This window comes from Toxoplasma gondii, chromosome XI (assembly GCF_000006565.2).
Source record: "Toxoplasma gondii ME49 chromosome XI, whole genome shotgun sequence".
Taxonomy (NCBI): Eukaryota; Apicomplexa; class Conoidasida; order Eucoccidiorida; family Sarcocystidae; genus Toxoplasma; species Toxoplasma gondii.
In genome coordinates this window covers 1,476,466-1,496,065 of record NC_031479.1, presented here as the reverse complement: position 1 = coordinate 1,496,065, position 19,600 = coordinate 1,476,466, and the positions used below count along the sequence as shown (strand labels likewise).

General features: G+C 53.6%; 2 protein-coding genes across 2 annotated transcripts; both read right to left on the bottom strand.

Moving 5' to 3' along the window:
• Positions 1-604: 604 nt before the first annotated feature.
• On the bottom strand, positions 605-6,789 carry TGME49_310630 (hypothetical protein). The gene is made up of 8 exons (XM_002364268.2): positions 6,036-6,789; positions 5,556-5,689; positions 4,981-5,099; positions 4,261-4,330; positions 3,217-3,984; positions 2,636-2,739; positions 1,903-1,999; positions 605-1,422 (listed from the first exon to the last, which is right to left on the bottom strand). Exons 1-8 carry the CDS (start codon positions 6,148-6,150, stop codon positions 1,282-1,284), a joined length of 1,548 nt encoding a protein of 515 aa, XP_002364309.1. The 5' UTR covers positions 6,151-6,789; the 3' UTR covers positions 605-1,281.
• Positions 6,790-8,644: 1,855 nt separating this feature from the next.
• On the bottom strand, positions 8,645-19,520 carry TGME49_310620 (starch binding domain-containing protein). The gene is made up of 7 exons (XM_018782634.1): positions 16,605-19,520; positions 16,006-16,338; positions 14,944-15,549; positions 12,924-14,206; positions 12,082-12,348; positions 11,173-11,653; positions 8,645-10,328 (listed from the first exon to the last, which is right to left on the bottom strand). The coding sequence occupies exons 2-7, from the start codon at positions 16,076-16,078 to the stop codon at positions 8,995-8,997; spliced, it is 4,044 nt and encodes a 1,347-aa protein (XP_018635559.1). The 5' UTR covers positions 16,079-16,338; positions 16,605-19,520; the 3' UTR covers positions 8,645-8,994.
• Positions 19,521-19,600: the final 80 nt, after the last annotated feature.

Below are 19,600 nucleotides of genomic sequence, written 5' to 3'. Positions count from 1 at the left end.
TCTACCAAAAGTACACCTCTGTACAGTCGTTTGATCAGGACTGCGATGGCACTGTGACACGACACAAGTGCACGGGTTCACACAGGCGACATAGCGGGTGTACACACGTGGTCGATATGCAGGGTTCCTTCAGGGTTTTCTCCCGCGTCGGGAAAACTACTTACACAGATATGGCTACCGACGAAACTGTGTTGGGTGGTCCTGTTTTCGTGACACCGAGAATCTAGAAACTTTTAAAGTACGCTATGCGGCGGTGTTCCGGGCCAGAGGCGAAGTCTGCGCCAGTATTCGGCCACGGAGAACGGGAATAGTCGAGTTGAGAACTGCTACATTTCGCCGCGGACAGCCGCGCAGGTACATGGTCGTAGGACCATCCAGTATCTCCACTAAATACGCTGCTGAGACGGGATAACCGCGTCCGGTTCTGTACCAACCGAGCTAAACTGTATGTCTTTTTTGTCGTTTATATGAATCTAATAATGCTAGTCAAGTTCCGTGTATCTATTTAGCTCCCTGCATACTTCGGATCAAACCAAAAGAGTTCACCCGCGGCAGCCCTCGGACTTGGAGGAGCGGTACGCCTCGAGTGCATTCTCACAGGCGCCTCGGGTTTTCTTTCCCAGTGAGCGTTCCGCTCTCGGAGAGAAAGGCAAAGTTTCCTTTGCGACTGTGCTAGATAGACAACTGCATCCGCGGTCAAAACGGGGACTGAAACGAATGCGAAAATACTCCCGCCCGCACCCGACACAAGTCACCTGAGGGCTCTCTCTGGCGTGTCACCACGTCCACCACAAATCGGACTACAGAACGCAGGCAGTCAAGCCCGAGTGCAGGAGCGCGCGGGACGCTGCTGTCGCGCGAACTTCTGAGAGGGTGAGAGCGAAACGGTTCACACATGGTCACCCCGTGTATCGACAGCTCACAGAATCCGACGCGCAGAGAGAGAGAATACGGCAAGAGGCAGAAGAAAAGCCTGAGGTCGCAGGCAGAGGCCGGCCGATCGAGAGTGGCAAACAAGATCGGCCCACCGACACGCCGCGGCATAAGGGAAAGTGAGAAAGAGAGGAGAGCCCTAGCGAGTCAGAGGACGCAAACACACACACACCAACAGCGGAGACTCAGCAGCAGGAGAGAAACGAAGAAGGGGGAAGAGGAACACGGAGGGCGGAGACACACGAAGGGAGGAGGATCTATCGACCGCGGAGCAGAAGCATCCGTTTTGAGAAAAACATGCACAGACGAGGCATCTTCATATTCTGTGACTTTTCTGTACAAATCCCTCTACGCAAGTTTGTCTGGCTGGATTCCAACGAGAGTCACTTTCGCCCCCTTGACGACGGTCTCCAAGGCTTCCTCAAGGGCCTTCCGGAGCTCCCGAGCTTCTGCCTTGAGCGCATTCAACTTGTTTTGCTCTTCCTTGATCTGCAAAAGGGAGACAGACGCGGCACCGAAGGAAACAGCAAACGACGCATGCACAACAGAGGACGCGACACGCACTGGCATACGCGTGCTGGAGGCTGCGTTCCGCTGACCCGCCCACAGCAAGGTCGACAGTTGCTGGATCGACTGCGAGAAAGAACCGCCAGCAAATTGACGAAAGCTCGAAAGACCCCGAAATTGAGCCGCGGTGGCGATCGAGGCGTGATGTATGGAGCTCTTCGCGCAACGCAGCGAGGTGGACCGACCATAGCTCTTCGTATGTACGGAGCGAGCAGACGCGGGAGAAAAGACGAAGACGCGGACCACAGAGGCGGGGTCAGGCATATGAAACACGTAGACGCAGAGAAAGAGACTGCTCACCGAATGCCGAATGCAAGCTCTGCTTTGTGCCCTTCGAGGACGCAAACGAAGATGCTAACGGGAGAACCGAAAGGCAGGCGGGACCCCCAAACAGCAACCTACCTCGCCCTGCTGCTCGGTCAGACGTCTCTCCAACTGTACTGCCGCACTGAGAGACTTGCGGACGTTGCGGCGCGTCAGAGAGAACAGGGAAACAAGTCTGAAGGAAAGAAGCACGCATCAGTCGCCGCCTCGTCTATCCGTGGGTCTCCACAGAGAGGTGTTGAACCGACTCTCTTTCCTAAGTCGGCAACGGCAGTGTTTGTTCACGAGTATTGGGGACGCGGCCTCGTAGACACACGGAAAGCTACGAAAGACGAACCCAGGGGAAAACAGGGAACGCGGCACAGACAGGTGAGACACACAAGGTGCTGCAGGTGTGTTTTGAGGAATAAACATATTCCTCGACGGTCTCTCCAGTGGGCAGCAGCGCGTGTCTTCAACAGAAACGGAGATGGACACGGACCTCGAAGAAAAAGGTCTTCCACGGAAAATAATCCGCTCATTCCTGTCGCTATACTCCACCATGAGAAGGAAGAACCCATCACGGGACGATTAAAACTCGCATGTTTTATTGACATTTAGCCGCTGAGGTATACACACCCGAGACAAGTTTATCTGCTGACAGTGTGGTCTAACATCATGTTATGCGACTTGGACTACTGTCCATCTCTCCTTTGTGAAAAGACGCTTCTGTTTTTACCGGTTGCCTCCGGTTCCCTCTCAACGTCGAGAAGGCCTTCGCTGTCGTTCCTTATGTGGACCGAACCATAACCGACTTCCCGGAAAACCTCACTTGCTCATCTGAGTTTCACTCTGCCTCAGTTGAAGAAGATCCAAAGTCTCCCGACCGCCGAGGAGTTCTTCTACCATCTGGCATGCTTTCAGCCACGTGCCCAGCTGAACGTACGCGAAAGGAGCAGGTCGCCAGTCATGTGTCTTCTCGGAGACAGACACGCTTTCGATACACTGCACGGACCGCCGAAGCAGCCAGGTGTACGTACACCCCAAAAACCGGCACCAGCTACATCCGCCCGGATCGCCCTGTGACAGGCTGTACCTAAAAAGCACGGAACAATCTGTTCGGTGTTCCCCCACTCTCAAAGACTCGCGAGCCTTCGATGCTTTTTTTCGGAGGAGGAACGGAGGACGCGAAACGGTGTCCTTTCCTACATGGCCACCAGCGACACCGAAACGTCCGGGACCAGTTCGCTGCGTAGAAAGCACGAGTCGCTCTTCGATGAGATCCACCACACGTTGGTATGCCCTCACACCCATGTACACGAAACACGACACAAATGTTCTTCTCTTGCAGATGCCTGTGTACATCTCTGTGTCGCCGTGGCCACCGCACCGACCGAATGACCCGTTTCCTACCTGACCAGCAGGAACGACAAGTTCCTCCGGCAAGCTCGTGAGTTGAGCTACTCCGGCAGTGTGCCCGGCCTTTTTTCCGACTGACTTTTTCCCTCGGCTGCCATCTTCTTCACACTCCTTCAGACGTTGATACAGGAAGGCGTGGAGCTCGTGGACGTCGTCAAGCAGTGCTCGGCGGCAAAGTCGAGATTCGAACAGGCTCACTTCCCCCCCTGTCTCCTCTCCCTCTTCGACTGTGATCACCTCGATCTGCGCCTCTGCACTCGCGCCGGTTTCTCGGTCGCCTTCACCATGATCCTCGACTTCGATGCCGAGGCAGGCCGCTTCCTTTTCTCTCCCACCTGACTCCGCTCGTTGTATCTGGATGTCCTCTTTGCATGCGCCTTCTGGGTCGACAAGCTTCAGCGCGACAGTCGCCGGCGCGTTTCCGTGAGCGGCGACAAACCGCAGCATTGGCAGGAAATCTTCTGGGGATTCTGAAGCCGCCTCGCTGGCCTCGCCTCGCTGGTACACGCGGAAGCGTCTGTACATCTCGATGATGGCCGGACCCTCGGCGACGAGAAGCTTCTCCGCTTCCTTCAAACGCTCGGGCAACAGTTTGCTGACGTGAACGAGAATCTGCTTCTTCAAAGCCTCTTCTAGACGACCTTCCTCCGCTGGACCAGACCCTGGGCGAATTCCATACTTGTCACACAACGCGGTGTACGCACACTCCGCCTCTTGGGCCGCACGCTGCAGCTCCTGCTTCCGCTTGCCTCCGTCGGTGATCTGAGGGGGCAACATACTACAAAGGCTTTGAACGATGGGAGCACATGTGACCGAATATAACTGCAAGCGTTTGTCACAAGTCGAAAAATGGAGTTCTCAATCTCGAGCTCCTCCCCGGGATTTGCTGCTGCCGGTGTCGACGGATGCACAGGTTTTCTATTTCGCAGATACACGCCAGACCTTCGAGACACTTGCAAGAGTTTTGACAAGCTGCTGTAAAAACACTGAGGTTCTCCGAAAAAGGAGACGTCTGCACCAGAGGGATGAAGAGCTCACCTGCTTCTGCTTCGCCTGAATGGATCGTTGGAGAACGGGGATGTTGTCGTTGAGATGCCGACTAAGCCACCTAGAAACACAAAATACAAAAAATGTGAAATGAGAGACAGTTGCACGAGAGGAAAGGAAAAGGGAACAGCTGATAATTAAGAGCAACTTCGGCAACCAAATCTCTCCTAGGAAACCTACCCCATCAAGTAGAACAAAAGTGACAACATGTTTACAAATATACAAAAGTACACATAGATATATTATGTATGTGCACGACAATATATACCTGTATATGAAGATATGTATATATATATATATATATATATACACGAAATGGAGAGAAAGACAAACACAAGTACGTTCGTTTTTCATTTGGCTACGTTCCTGAATCTGCACATACGTATACCTCCATGCAGATGCGAACCACTAAAGGAGTATCAGGAGATACAAGAACACTACACATTTGCCTTGTTCTGTCCACTCGTAATGCGCACATTGACAGAGTTACTACAAATCCACGCAAAGGTATACACAGACGCGTTGTCTGGAGGTGTAGACGAAGCCTTGGCTCGACTTCGTTCACACTGTGGCTTTGGAGCACATGTATGACCCTTGGATCAGGGAGTTGCTACTAGCCATCTGGGTCTACCGGCGAGTTGAACCAATCACGTTTCGTCCGAACGTTCCGTGGCAGATTATTCGATCTCCGTGGACGAAGTGGAGACGAACCTGCTCATGTCAAGAATGTGCAAGTTGCCTTTTTCCATCGCGCGCTGCAGAGCCCGCCATCGCCGAAACGGAGAACAGCCGAAGGAGAGACTGAGAAGAGACGCTGAAGCTTGTGAAGACTGCAAGAAAGACAGCAACGAAACACATCAACATCGGCCGAGAAGCGACAGCAGAGGGTAGACAGACGACACTTGAAGAGCGAACAGAAGAACGCCAAGACAGAACCCATGCCCTGGATGAAAAGAACGATGTGGAGACTCGTGTAAATACACACACATATATGTATATATGTAAGTATATATGTATATATATATATATATGACCCATATGTGAACACACGCATGAGGGGATAGGTTTTGGACTATACGCATGGACGTGCATATAAGCCGAGGCAACACACATACGTGCATGAACATGCTAAGCCAATATACGACGGTGTTCACGTGCTCACATTAGGTAGATATTCAGAGAGGCCAACGGACTGCGTAAGCGAGCGACTGCATCATTTGAAGAGGGAGAAGAGAAACCGGAGCGTTTTGTGAGACACGAGGAACGCAAGAACGCATTTGTCGTACCTGAGAAAGGATCGAAACGAGTTCTTTTATTTTCAGGTAATGGAGTTCGTCTTTATTCTTCTGAAGAAATTCTTGAGCCACCTGCTCGTCCCCGACACCCTGCGTGACAGCCTCTGCAACGTGTGCGTGGGCAGCTGTACATATTATACATCCGGCCAGGAGGCCCGACAGGTTGAGAGAGACTCACATGAGAAGACAAAGAGTATGTTCTCTCCCTCCACTAAAGTAAATTGAATTATGGGAAGAACCTAAAACCTCAAAATCTTGACCGGTTCGTTTGAAGGGAGAAATTGCATGGGGTTCGAAGGAGTTCAAGACAAGAAATCTACTGTAACTGACGGAAACCAAGCTAGTATTCTTGCCCTGGCGACCGGTCTCTCGCACGCGCTTAACATACGAGAACGCGAATGTTCCAACTCTAACTTTTCCCGACGGTGCCGCAGACGCGCTTCAGGTGTACATACACTCCAGCCGACTTACCTTTCAGCAGCTGTGCCCAGTTGTCTGCAACCTGACGCCGACAGAGAAGCCAGTCCGCAACTTTCTGGTACGGTACATCCAGCTGCGCCTGGACTCCGCCCCCGCCGAAACTCATCTTGCTCTCGTTTTGACGTCTTCGATCTGCGTTCTTTGCTCTTTATCGGCTCGCGTCCATGCCCTTCTTGATCTTCTTGAATCTTCCCTCTTCTCTGTCGTCTCGCCCCGTACTCTTCGTTTCGTGTTGTCTTCGCTTTCGGGGTGGTGGGCAGGTGAAAGTTCCAGTTGTCTCTTGGAGGAGCGTCAGAAGCAGATTTGCACAGGAGGCGAAGAGGGAAACAAGAGACGCGCAGTCCGCCTCTTTTCTCTAGACGAGAAAACACGCAGACGAGGGCCGCCGCGCGGCTCCACTCGTTTCTCTCCCTTTCCACTGTGCCTCGCTTCTTCCTCGTCCGCCGTTCTCCGTTCCTTCCCTTCCTTCCCTCCCTTCCCTACAGACTGTGCATGGGTGGCTCACATTCCACGCGAAGACGGGGAAGAGACAGGACGACGACAGAAATGAAACGCTCGAGGACAGAAGGACAAATTTCTCCCGCAGAGCTCCTTGAAAAGAAATCAAGATTGTTCGGGAGCGCTCCTGGACAACGACACACAAACACACTGCTTCGCTTGTGCAGATGCACATCCGTCCACATCTGCGGTGTACGTACAGCGACCCACGTCCACACACGCAGGTTCCATCCAGCGAGTTGAAACGGCAGATTTTTTCTCTGGAGTTCCTGCGCGGATTTTCCAGCGAGAAAGGTCTCTGGATTCCCAGGCAAGAACGGTCGATTTGTGCATGCGCAGAGCGGCTTTTCTCGCGGCGCCCGCCAGGCTGCCGACTTTGTCTTCACTAAGAGTCACTGCGGTCGGACCCCGGGAGCACGGGTGGAAACGCCGCGGGTCTCTCGGAAGCAGCAGAAGCCACAGAGAGGAAAAAAGCGACAAAGGGGGAATCCAGGGGAAAGAAACACGGAGAAACAGCCGCAAAGAACACACACGAAGAGAGTGCGACACACACCCGCGGTGTGCTGCAGTGTACAGACGGCCAGCGAGCTCGGCGCGTTCGCTTTTGCGCTGGCGTGTAGGCACAGTTAGAGATTCCCTGAAGAGCTTGACTCCGAAGAGAAACTTTAGCGGGACTCTTTGTTTCTCTTGATTTTTGCCAACGTGGGAAGATTCTTCACTTGTGCGTGTTCAGGAAAGGCAGTTCATTCACCGGACCGTACACTGTCGTGGGAATAGATGACGAGTGATCCAGAGAGAGATTTACGCATAGAGTATCTCAAAAAGGGTAATACGTGACACAGCATACACAGAGCAACTTGTGAACAATCAACCAGATCGAGGAAGACTGCACAGAACCTCATGCATATGCAGTTCTCGATATCTCTCTGTTCACAGATAGAAAAGGAAGAGACAACATACAGATACACACAAATATGCATACACGTCTACCGATATTGCTGCACACACAAATGAACCCACTTCGTCGATTCGGTTTTCAGGAGAATGAGGGGAGATAGGAACGCGTCGTTGCATGCCTTGATCGGGTGTCTTGACACCTAGTTTTCCATCGAAAGCAAGTCGGGCTAAAGAAATTCCTGTCCAATGAGAATGCGACAAATGAGGCAAGAAAGAGTTTCTCCGACACCCTTTTTCGGCAGGAGCAAAAGAGTCGCACTGGTTGCTCTAGTGGAAACTGCACTTTCTTCACGTTTCCTTCTGACAGTTCACGTGTGGGGCTGTGATGTCGAACAACCGAGACACTTTGTAGGTAAGGCTGTCCGCATGGCTGCAAAGAATCTGTTTACGTACGTTATATGTCTATGCGAACCGACTGCATATCTGGGATTGTAGACGTATTTACTGGATGTTTTTGTGTCGGCTGAAACACATACAGACATGGAGTTATTAAAAAATGTTGTGGAAACTGAGATATGGAGACGTGCGTGTATTCATGTGCATATAGATGCCCACATGTGGATGTTTCACTCCCAAAATGCGTATGTAAATGCAGGCAAACACGCCCATAAGCATATACAGGAAGATGCGGACGTCGTCTCCTCTCTGAATAAGTGATGACACGCACTTCTCAGCAATGCGTCGTTGACTTGCGTTTGCCCCTACTCGCAGTCCCCAGCATGCACAACCCTGTTGTGGCTACAGTTCGCTAACATCAAATACAGCAGTCAATTGGTTCGCGTGGATATCCACTAACTGCTCGAACTGTTGACAAAAGGGAACTGCGGCTTAAGTAGTCGCATGCGGTGTCTTTACAGCCCGGCTCAACATCGATTTGGAGCTCGAGAGCATCAGAGCGCTGAACTTTATCAACGGAAAATCCAGCTGTTTCTGAGTTCTTTTGCATGCACGACTCGCTCGACGCAAAATGTGAATAATAACCTGTACCGCCGTTTAACTGAGGCTTCTTCACTCGGATAGAACGTGCTATAGCATCTGCGAGCTTTCAGGGCACTAGCGAGGAACCCCCTTGTCCCCCACCGTAAGACGTGCGTGTGAAGAACGTGCCTTTGCCTTTCTCGTGTTTGCTTCCAGTGTGAGCGAGAGGTGCTCTGGTTTCTAGAAAGAACTCGCAAAAACGAGTCAACAAAGTCAAGAAACGTTCATGCTCGAGGTCGGTAGCGAAGGTCCTCACTGCACATGCTCGGGTGTACATACACCCGAAAAATGAATGGCGGCCGAGGCCGAAGATGAGCCGGTGTACAGACACTGCCAGTGGTTCTCTTTGGTGATGGGAGGACAGTCGACTTCTCAACCACCACAGACAGCGCAAAAATTCTCGAGTTTCCTGTGTCTTTGCTCTTGTGCTTCACCTTGCTTTCTCCTGCTTCCGCTCTGTAGCGTTTTTTTGCGCCTTTGGTTTTCCGGCTTGCGAACGCCCTTCGTCGTCTTGTTCCTAGCTGTCAAGTTCTTCATCGCTCGAACATCGCGAAGAGCGGCCATCCAGAGCATACACCTGCACTCCACTTTCTTCTGCCAGCTCTAATGCTTCTCTTTGCAGCTCAAAATCCGTGACAGCCCCATCAGAAGCGACCTCTTTGTCTTCCTCTCCTTCTTGGTCTTCCTCCCCCTTTGCTTTTTCTTCATCTTCTCGGGCTCCCGCGTGTCTGAGAGCGCTGGTGGAGATCGACATTGCTGGATTCGCGCTGCTCGCTCTTTGCTTCCTCACTGAACGTTCCCCTTCACTGGACGTCTTTGTCGGAGGCGCAGAGACCTCCAGACGACGCTGACGCACTCGAGGTGTGGGCCTGGGCGCCGAGACACAGGAGGTCCCGTTTCCTGTCTCCTGTCTCTTTTCCAGCGCCCGCTCCACGCATCCGCAAAGAGAGGCCAGCAATTGCCGAGAGAACGCTTGCTCTCTCCGAATCTCAAACAACGCACATGACAAACAAGTCACCTGGTCGTTCAACGACGACAGCTGCTCCTTCAAAAGGTGCTCCTCACTTCCCTCATCCCTTTTCACTTGCCCTTCTTTATTCTCTTCTTCCTCTTCGACTCCATTATGTTGTTCCTTCTCGTCTTCCTGTTTCCCCCGGTCCTCTTCCGTTTTCTCTTCTCGGTCGCTGCTTCCCTGTTCCCCTGCATCTCTGGCAGAGAACAAAGGAGAGAGAGAACCGCCAGTTCGCTCATGTGAAGCTCGCAACCAACTCTGCTCAACAGTGTCGAAAGAGGAGTCCGAAGACAGTGAGGATGCGTGCGGCGAGAGACAGGATGTGTCTCTGCTTTCTGTTTCTCGTTCATCGTCCCCATCGTTCTCGGCATCTCTTCGGTCATCTTCTTCCTTCTCCTCTCCTCCTTCGCTCTCTTGCTTCTCGACACAATTTGGGTGACTTCCACGAAGTCCGAAAACTTCACTGCAACTGCGCCGCCGGAGGTCAGCAGCATCTCGCTCGCAGGGCTTCACGGCGGAGTGACGCACGGCGCTTTTGAGGGGTACGTACACCCGGTGGGTCTTGCGCTTTGACTGCGTTTCTCCTCTTCGGACAAAGCTCACGTGTCTCCTTTCCGCCTCGAAACCGAGGGATTCTTTGCGTCGACCGCTCTCTCGCGTTTGAAGGGTCCTCGGTTTCTCGTCAGGTGTCTCCTTCCCCGCGCTTCGGCCTCCACTTCTGGGTGCCGTGGTGCAAGCAGCGAAAAGAGTTCTCGCTCGTCCAGGCTTCGTGTCTGCGGGCGATGCTGTTGTTCCCATTTGGCGCCTCTTTTCCGCTTCGACCTCTTCCAAGAAGCAGTCTGAACAGAAAAGACGCGACGCCATAGCGAGAGTCGAACCATCAAGGGGATACGAGGGAAGACGCGAACAGAAAGAAAGACACAGACAGAGAGAAACGAAGGGGTGTAAAAGAGAGGAAGCCAAGAAAGGACGAGAAACGCTGAGAGGAGAGATATGGTGGAAAAGAAGGAGAGCAACAAAGGGAACGGACGGAAGAGAAGGAGAGATGGAGACAGAGGGGTGACAGCAGAGAGACAGAAAGAAAAGAAGACTGATTCCTCAAGGCGTTTCCTCGGTTTCTCTGCGGGAAAGGAACACATTTCTATGGGAGACTAAATCGAGAAAGAGAAGCAAGAATGAAGGGAGAAGGAAGCTAGGCCGCGGAGACACGCTAAATGCGGACCACGCATGGACAATATTTCTCGGAGCGGCCTTCCTTTCCTCTCGCAGTGTCTCCCCCCTTTTCTCCAGCTGTCTAGTCCTTTGTTCGCTTCCTTGATTTGTTCCGCACAGCGGATGCTCAAACACTCTCTCATCTCCATCTGCAAGCGTTTTCTCTTTTTCCAGCAATTGACAGGTTAGTTTAACTGGCAGAACCTTGGTCGTCTGAAAGCATCGCTGAAGAAAGACGGATATTGATTGTTTCATAGTGTTCTTTCTTTTACTAAGTTTTCCAAATAGACTTTCAGAAAGAACAGATGGGTCCACCTGTTCGGTGACCTCAGATTCGAGCGTTCCGCTCCTCGCCGTGCTTCTCTTCCTGCAGGCATCCCTTAGCAATCGACATGTTTCTTTGCGCCTCCTTCCCCGCCGTCCTTTCTCTTTTCTCTGTCACGACTTCCCGCCGAAATTCCCCTCGCCCACCTGTGTCTTCCTGCGCGTCTCGTCGTCCTTCCAGAGCTCCCTGTACACTCGAGAGAGAGGCCGAAGAAGTTGGGAAAGCTTCTCTCTCTTCGCGTCGGAAGGCGTGTGTCGCCTGCCTCTCCTTCCACTCTCCTTCGTGCGCCTCGCAGTTCCCGCTTCCCTGCAAGGGCGCTTCTCCCGCCTCCCTGACTGAGGTCACTCGCGGTGTACATACAGCTGCTTGCACAGTCTGGACGATTCGTTCTTCCAGGCGCGCGAGTGCAGCTTCGGTGAGAAGTATCCCGTCGTCGCGGGGCAAGTCTGTCTTTCTAGGCAGCGACGCGACTCCTCGCTGGTCTCCGCTTCCGCGCGCACTCTTGTCTCCTCTCGCGCTCTGTTCGTCGGTTGAGATTTCTGCTTCTGCTGACGACCCCCTCAATGCTCTGCTCTCGTTCCACGCACAGGCCCGCGGGCCGAGACGCTGAGACGCCGAACGACCGGCCTGCATGCGAGAGCAGAGAAAAGGCAAGAGCAGGAGCGGTCAGAAGGACAGATTGAAAGGACCACCCAGAGAAAAGAGAAGGTGAGAAATGAAGGTACACACTGACTCCAATCTTCTCTACACATGCTTGGGGGCACGACAGTGATGTTCCTACCCCGGTGTCGAGAAGTTGCACCGTTACAACTCGAGAAGAATCCGCATCTTTTCCGCATTGCCTGTCTGGTCCTCACTCCTTCCGATCTGCTTTTGCCCCGCCTGCTTTCTCTGCACCTCGTTTTTCTTTCGGCCTTTCCCTACTGTTTTTCTGTCTCTTCTTCCCTTCGGTCTTCGCTTCGACTTTCTCTTTCTCTTCACCACCCTGCTTTGTGCTTCCTTCCTCTACCGACAACCGTCGCGTTCTTCTCCGCTGTCGCTTCGGTGACCCTCACCGCCTGGAGTGTCTCTGGCGTTCCTTTGCAAGGAAAACAAGAGCCTCGAGATGCGCAGGCTCGCGCAGAGGCTTCAGAGGTTTCTGCGTTTTCCAGGAAGGAAGAAGGCGGGGGAGGAGGACGTCCTGCAGCGACCGCGGGGGCAGACAGAGAGGCGAGCGCCAGAGAGAGAACTGTAGGAAGCGGCAAATTCCTCTCGCCCAGCAGCCGAAGAAGAAACTCCGCGGAGTCCTCCGACGAGACTCCAACCTTTTCGACAGAGTGTCGCTGAGGAACCGCAGTGATTCGCATATTCGAAAAAAAATCTCTAAGAGGAAAATGCAGCAAGACCTGTCACCAAAGCATTTCTGTGTGTCTACTGCGACAAGCAATTACCGGTCACAAGACGCGCCTTTTCCGATGTTTGTGTGAGGAGAAACGCATGCGCGAAAAGAAGAAACAAAAATTCCTCGGACGTACACACATGTACATGCAGAAACGTCTCTGGTGGTGACCATGAGAGACCTGTCGAATTTAAATCTTTGTCTAGAGGCAACTGTGTGAAGATGTAGGATCTGGTGTGTGGTTTCGCTTATACGCAGCATGAAGGGGAGGAAGCGCATGAAAAACTTTCGAGTTCCTGACGGACTGTGGTGTACCTAAAATGCGTGTTCGCTTGTTGTCTCCTCTGTAGTGTCTGTGTTTCCTTCAATTGATGGTCTGCCTCGACATTTGTTTTTCGTACATACTTGGTTTCCTCCATCGTCTTAAAGCACCTCGACATGTTTGTGTTCCTTCAAGTAATTCAACGTCCCTCCTCGATGTCTTGCTTCTTCGCCCGCTCATTTTCTCCATCCTCTCACCTCTGTATCTTCGCATTCAAGATCTTCTCCTCGGACCTCTGCTTCTCTTTCTCTCGCAAGGCTTGCCCCTACGCGAGGCCCTACGCCTTCTCCTTTCTGCAGATGAAACGCGCATGCAACGCTGTTCCTCCGGTTGCCTTGCCACGACCTTTCAGATTCAAGCCGCCCCCCGCCGAAGGCCCTCGCCGATGTCGCCCCTGCATGCGCGGATTCTCCTCTGAGTCTCCTGTCTCCTCTCTCTCCGTCTCTCTCGGTCTCTCTCCATTCTATCGCCTTTCCCCGACCTCTCTGTGCCCCACTGAGTCCAAGACGACAAGGCGCCTCCGTCTGCGCAGCCTCGGCGCACATGGCGGGGCCGGCGGTCACATGCGCCCCGCTGGCTGTCTCCGCGGGCGCGCCGCGGCGGGGACTGGAGCCCAACGCGGTCGGAGCGAGGTCGCCGAGCCCGTGGGCGGGGTAGTAGGCGGCCATGGAGTCGAGGGCGGAGCGAAAGGAGTCTGAAGCGAGAGGCGAGAGGGGAACCTTCCTGGGAGACACTCCACAGGAAATCCAGGGATGCAGAGCAGGCGACCGCGCAGAAACAGGAGGCCCACCGTTCCAGCTAGACACACTGTTGCGCCTGCGACTGATTGAGACAGGGGCGAGAGCCGGAGTGGACGGATCCCCCTGGAGAGCCAAAGAAGAACACGAGGATCTTGAAGAAGACGACGAGAACGAACACGGGCTGCAGTAGGGAGGCTCGTGAGAAGATGGGGACCGAGGAGACGAAAGACCCGCGAGCTGGAGGGGCGGCACCTGGTGAGGCCGAAGACTCGTGCGCTGGGCCGGCGCCGGGGAAGCCAGAGGGCGGAAAGAAGTCTCTAGATGCGGAAAGCAACCGTCTGTTTGCTTGCGAAAAACGTTTGCCTTCCGGTAGAGAAGAGAACATTCCTTCTGGGGAAGAAACGAGGAGGAGTCTCGATGAGAGAGAAGAACACAGTCTTTCTGACGGAGGGAAGAGTAGTCTCGGTGGGAGAGACAGACGGTGCCTCTTGGTCTCGCAGCAGAAGGCCCGTAGAGATCCCCGATGTCATGCGTGAGAGACGCTTGGCGCCTCTGCAGACTTCTTCTCTCAGCGGCTTCTGCACTGTCGCATGCAAAGAGAACGTTGCCGGAGGAGAAGTGCCATTCGCCCTCTCGAGAGCCTACAATGAAAGGCCCCGAGAGAAGCTGCGCAGATTCAGTTGGAGTGACTTGCAGCGGGGCCTGTGCCTGGCGCGCGGAAGGCACCGCGGGCTCGGCGCCTGTACAGACACCAGAGACATGTGGGGGAGGGAGGGGAGGAAGATTAAACAAGGTAAGAAGGTTGCCGAGGTCGGAGCACCGCGCAATCCTTTAAGCGGATACATGCGGAGACGCCCTGTGTTTCCCTTCTCTCAAAACATGTAAGTAGATTTGTGGCTACACAGGAGAAAAACGTGCGTTGTGGCGAGCCAAGCACGTTGGTGTCTACCACACATATCTGCAAAGATACAAGATGTTTACCATATGTCCACCGGAAGACAGGTTCTCTACTCTCTTGACTTCCTACACACGCTTTTGTACGATTTTCAGGACAGTTTCTAATGCAGACATGATGAATCCACTGTTCTGCATGTACATGTTCATCCCTTTTTGCACTTCCCGCTCTCAACAGATTGAAAGCGTTTTCTACTTTTGCAGCAGTCCTTCACCCGCGCGTATGATTTCACATGTTTAACATTTGCAGACTTCGCCCGCTCCGCTGGGGAGTCTCCACCTGGAGTTCGTTTACCGTGCCTGCTGAATACACGAAACGGGCCGTTTTTCGGGAGTACGACGGCTTCTTTCAACTAAAACCGAAAACCATCTGAAATTCAAGAGCCGCCATCTTCAGCTCTCCCCCACCGCTTGCTCGCCCTTTCACCGCTCCCCCCTTCTCTTTCTCCCTGGTGTACCTACACCTCCAAGTCGCTGTCCCTTTTCTCGGCCGTTGCAGGTGGTTTCTGGCTTTTCCACATACCGAAAGTGTCGAAGACTTCGACGGCGTCGTTGGCGACGTGGAGGACACGGTCGCCCTGGACGCCTTTGATGTTCTCCCATTTTTTTGCGGCTTCCCACTCGCCTTTCATCACAGCGCCGCAGCACATTTGACTCTTCGCGAGGTCTTCGGCGGTGAGGAGGAGGCCGAAGGCGCCCTTTTGGAGACAGGTGTCTCCTTTCCGCGCCGTCGCGGGCGCGCGTGTCTCCTGTCTCGCACTGCTCACTTCGTGTGCGAGCTCCTCGAGCGCGCTGCTTCCGTCCTCGACCTCTCTAAATGATCCTTCGGCGTGACCGAAAAGTCGACGCGTCGGCCGCAGCGGAGCTAAGGACCCGGCAGCACGGTCTGTGGGGTCCGGCGCCCTGAGACTGCGGGAGGCGGCCGCGCCGTAGCGACACGCGAGACAGAGGGGCGCGTCCTCGCGGCAAATCAGGAACTTGTAACGCACCTCCGAATTCGCAGGCAGCAGGATCGGCCGTTCGGTCCGCCAGAGAGGAAACAACTCCGGAGAAGTCGTCAGTGTGAGGCGATGAGAGAACGACCAGTTCCCCAGCGACGCCGTGCTCCCGAGCAGGCACACCTGGTCCCCTGAGAAGAGCCACCCCAACAGCCAATGCGTGAGAAGACAAAGCAGAGGACGGAAGGAAGAACGCAGAGGACGGAAGGAAGAACGCAGAGGACGGAAGGAAGAAAGCAGAGGACGGAAGGAAGGAAACGGGGAGAAGAGAAGACGCTGAAGAGAAAGAAGAGGTTGAGGGAGAAGAACAGATAGAGAAGGAGAACGGAGAACACAGGGGAAGAGGAAATGGAGTCGAGGAAGAAAGCATAGGAGGAGAGCAAGAACGACGGAAGACAAGGGGAGTGAACCAGAGGGGAGAGGAAGAAGCAGGACGAGAATCTGCGGAGAGACACAGTTTTCTAACAGTTGAAGACGGCGAGCACGTCCAGCCACGAGACAGCGCGGAATCGAGACACAGCGAACGAACTGTCTTCGCATCGACAAACTCTACGTCGCCTGCTGACAGGGACGACAAAGCAGCCTACCGAACTGGGTTTGACTGCAGTGGCAGTTGAATCTGACGGAGCAGAAAAGCCGGTCGTCGCGTTGTATCGTCATTTTGCACAGAAGTGCAGCGTTTGTGCTACGGAAAAAGTTCAGCCAAGGCTCTCTGCAAGAGCCAGACCCCGCGAAAGAGACGATACCTCGTCGAGGTCTCCGGCGTCAGAGGAGACGACAACAAAAAATTTCGGCTTTCAACCGCAGCTGAACCGAGTGTACATGCACGTCAAGCTTCGAGGCATTGCCGAAGAGATCTCTTCAACGCCGCTGCTCTGTCGCCTCGCCTAACGAAGCCTGGTGTCGGGTGTCCAGACAGCCTGAAGGAGGTCGGCGCAAAGAGGGGAAGTTGTACGCTGAAAGGCGGGAGACAGGAGCATATCCAAAGCAGGGTGGCTGTCTTGGGAGAGAAAAGAAGCAGAGAGAGGCGATGCAGCCCTCCTGCGAGACGAGAGAAGATGAAAGCCGTGAGAGAAGTTCCTGACTCGGTGGGATGCCGGAGTGAACCATCTCCGGTCCTTCTTTCGCGGCCCAACTGATTCGCCTGCCGGCGGAGAACTGTCAACAGAGCATTCAAAGAACTTACACCCTCGTGGCGAGTTGACTCTGCGGCGAGAGGCACCACTGCGACGGCATGTGGACATTCACCGGAGATATCGCCTTCAGGTGTACATACACCTGAGGTAAGCTTGCCTCGTTCCCCGTCGACTTGCGCACGCACGCAAGTGTCCTGGTTTGCCCGTTTCTTGTGTCCTGACGACCTCCTTTTTAAAGTGGCCTTTCTCTCCTCGCCGTGGTTTTGGCCTCCAAGGCCGTTGTTGACACTCAACTGCGGACGGCTGCTGCTGCGCGAGACAAACGGGGCGGACCGCGCGAATCTGGCGAGCCGACCGGTACCGGACGCCAGTGAGTGTCGAGTAGACGAATTTCCCCGACGAACTTTCGGGCAAGGCAGGCGGCAAGCTATTGGGACAGAAGCTGCTTTCAGCGCTGCGTGGAGTTGGCGGCTTGCAGATACATCCGCGCGACTGCTGGGCGTCCGCGGCAAGTGTTCCGCGCAGTTTTTCAAGAAAGATCCTTGCGAAACGGAAGAAATGTACTCGCCAAAGGGGGTGAGAGGACGACAGAAGTGAGAAGGAAGGAACAGAGAAAACGCGGCGGTACCGCGGGAAGTGACTGCGCGCGAACGCACGACAGACGTCGAGCGATCCGAGGGATTGAGGTGTCGATGCACGGCATTGGCAGCAGGCTTCTTCTGGGCAAACCCAGTCAAGAGTTGCGTTCTTTATGCGTGCCAAACCGCCTTCAATTGACAGGCTGGAGAGTTGCCATTCAAAGGAAAAAAAGTTCAAGCAGAGTTCCGGACGACGGCGTCCGCTGTGGCTGGTCCGCCTGCGCGGTCGACGCTGCGTATAATGCACACACGACAGGACACCCGCACACACACGATTTCGCGAAGACGCAGAGAATTGCGCTTCTTCATGAAACATAGGGAAAAAGAAGAAACCGGCCCTGCTTTGCACCGTCAAAAAACTTTTTCTGTGCGGCGGCATGAGCCAGTGAGTCAAGCCTCGCTTGCTTGCTGCGTTTCCCGCGCCTCAATTTTTGCGGCAGCGGCGCCTCAGCAGCCGCGTGCGACGGGGAGAGTTCAAGCCAGAAAGCCTTGACGCCTTTAGCATGCGTATTTTTGTCTGTAGCAACCGTTGAATCCTTCCGCCCTGACACACTGCGGAAAGTTGGCTTTTTCTTCGCTGTCTCTCCTGCCCGTTTCTCGCTGGGTGAGCCGAGCTGTCGTTCGGATGTCTGTTGTGACACACTGCCAGCCAGAATTTCAAGTCGAGTGCGCTCAGTCCCCGAGAGGAAAGCCTGGAAGTCCAGGGATCCTGGAGGCCGATTTCTCGGACAAAAGGATAGTGTTCGACATTTCCACCCGCTTGCTCTGTTCCATGGAGCCGCCTTCGCAAACAGAGAAGATCTTCCTCCTTCGAACACGCGGCGTCCAAGTCGCTCCCTTTCGACCGTAGTGATCTTCGTAACGTTGCTCTGCACAAGCAACCGAACTTTGATCCAGACATTTTGCCTTCTGGAAAGCGAGGAAGGTGCAGAGAGACAAACCGCAAGAAAAGTGGAGCACTCGAGACTTCTCCCCAGAGGAAATCCTTCGCTCTTCCAGAGAGTGCTCTTCCACTACAACAGACACCTTACACTTCTTACATGGGAGATTGGCTGCGTTCACTTTTTCCACCGCCTCTCGTGTTGAGGCTGTTTCCAAGAGAGAAAAGGCGACTCAGAAAAGAAAGGCTACGTAGAAGAGAAACGCGATGCGCGAGTGAAGATGCAAAGGGAGGAAAAGAACGCTCAGGAGGGAAGGTGCGAGAACAGGGATACAGAAAGGGATGAAACAAAGACACAGAAAGGGAGAAACTGGGAGAGTTGGAGAACTTCGCACTGGAAAGAACTCCAGATTACACAAAGAAAGGAATGAGCGGAGAGGAAGCTTTGAAACGGCGGAGCCCCGGTGACATTCCACCTCAGCGTCGCCTCTCTTTGGTCTTCACGCTCGCTTTACCGCTGTTCTGGACATGGAGAAATCGCGCTCCAGGTCTTAAGGAGTTTTGAAACACATCCACACTTGCAAGACGCCGTTGGATAACAGCTGCTCTAGAAAGCCATTCGACTAAGCAACTGAAGAGCGGTGGCGTCTGTCAACCCCCCTGCGCAGAGACCGCGACAGAAAACGTCTTGAGGCTGTACACTGCCCCCGACTGCTAGGCTGCGTTTGGAAAAAGCCTTCGACTTCGATATCCCGCGACATGCACGCGTCGCCGACTCGATTCTCTGAATGCATTCTTATGTTCTTCGAAGCAGAACACAAGGAGTATCGACAGTTCCTTAGGCGTCTGTTTGCCAGGAGAGACACGGCAGCATCGCGCAGTCGCAGTGCTGCCCTTCTTGATCTAGTTGACAGATGCAACGAACTGAAAGCGGTCTTGGATGCGGTAAACCAAGATCGGTAAAATCTGAAAGGAAGAACATGTTCAAGATCCTCTATAGGGTCTGTCGACAAAACCTGAACATCTCCTTCAAATAGGGTTTATTTCGTGTTTTAAAAACTTTTTGTGACTAAGTTATGCAAAACATCGTCCTACCATCTCCGGTGTAAATACACCGAAACCTCTCTCCCTCTCCTCCCGAAGCTCTGCCAAGAAGGCGCAGGTTCCTGAAACGACACTCTGAAATTTTTACATAGTGATTGAACGACTTCTGTAATTCCTTTAGCTGTGCGTACGAACTTCATCCTTACGTAAGACTGTAGAACAACTTCCTTCAGCAATGATAAACACCGAAAAAACTCAGAGTCGAAGTTTTAAAAGTATCCTGGCAAGTGCGAATGACCCTGCACTGGTGAGAAGCGCTGTGTGACAGGGAGGTGAATCGGCGAGTGCCAAGCGCCATAAACTTCAAAGGTACAGAACAGAGAGAGGAGCAGCGGCAGCGACCCTGCCAGCCTGTTGTGCTTTTCCTAGACGAGAAGAAAAATACATTCCGAGACCTCACGGGGGAAGGAGAGGTCCCAAAGAA

What these genes read in the sequence shown, in the direction of transcription:
- TGME49_310620 (XM_018782634.1), bottom strand. Translation starts at nt 16,078, where the DNA reads ATGACGATACAACGCGACGACCGGCTTTTCTGCTCCGTCAGATTCAAC. An exon ending in TTGAATGCGAAGATACAGAG is followed by an intron (nt 12,349 to 12,923) that starts GTGAGAGGATGG and finishes GCGGTTCCTCAG; the next exon opens with CGACACTCTGTCGAAAAGGT. An exon ending in CGCCAGAGACACTCCAGGCG is followed by an intron (nt 11,654 to 12,081) that starts GTGAGGGTCACC and finishes TCTCGCATGCAG; the next exon opens with GCCGGTCGTTCGGCGTCTCA.
- TGME49_310630 (XM_002364268.2), bottom strand. Translation starts at nt 6,150, where the DNA reads ATGAGTTTCGGCGGGGGCGGAGTCCAGGCGCAGCTGGATGTACCGTAC. An exon ending in TTCAGGCGAAGCAGAAGCAG is followed by an intron (nt 3,985 to 4,260) that starts GTGAGCTCTTCA and finishes TTGCCCCCTCAG; the next exon opens with ATCACCGACGGAGGCAAGCG. An exon ending in AGTGAAACTCAGATGAGCAA is followed by an intron (nt 2,000 to 2,635) that starts GTGAGGTTTTCC and finishes TCTTTCCTTCAG; the next exon opens with ACTTGTTTCCCTGTTCTCTC.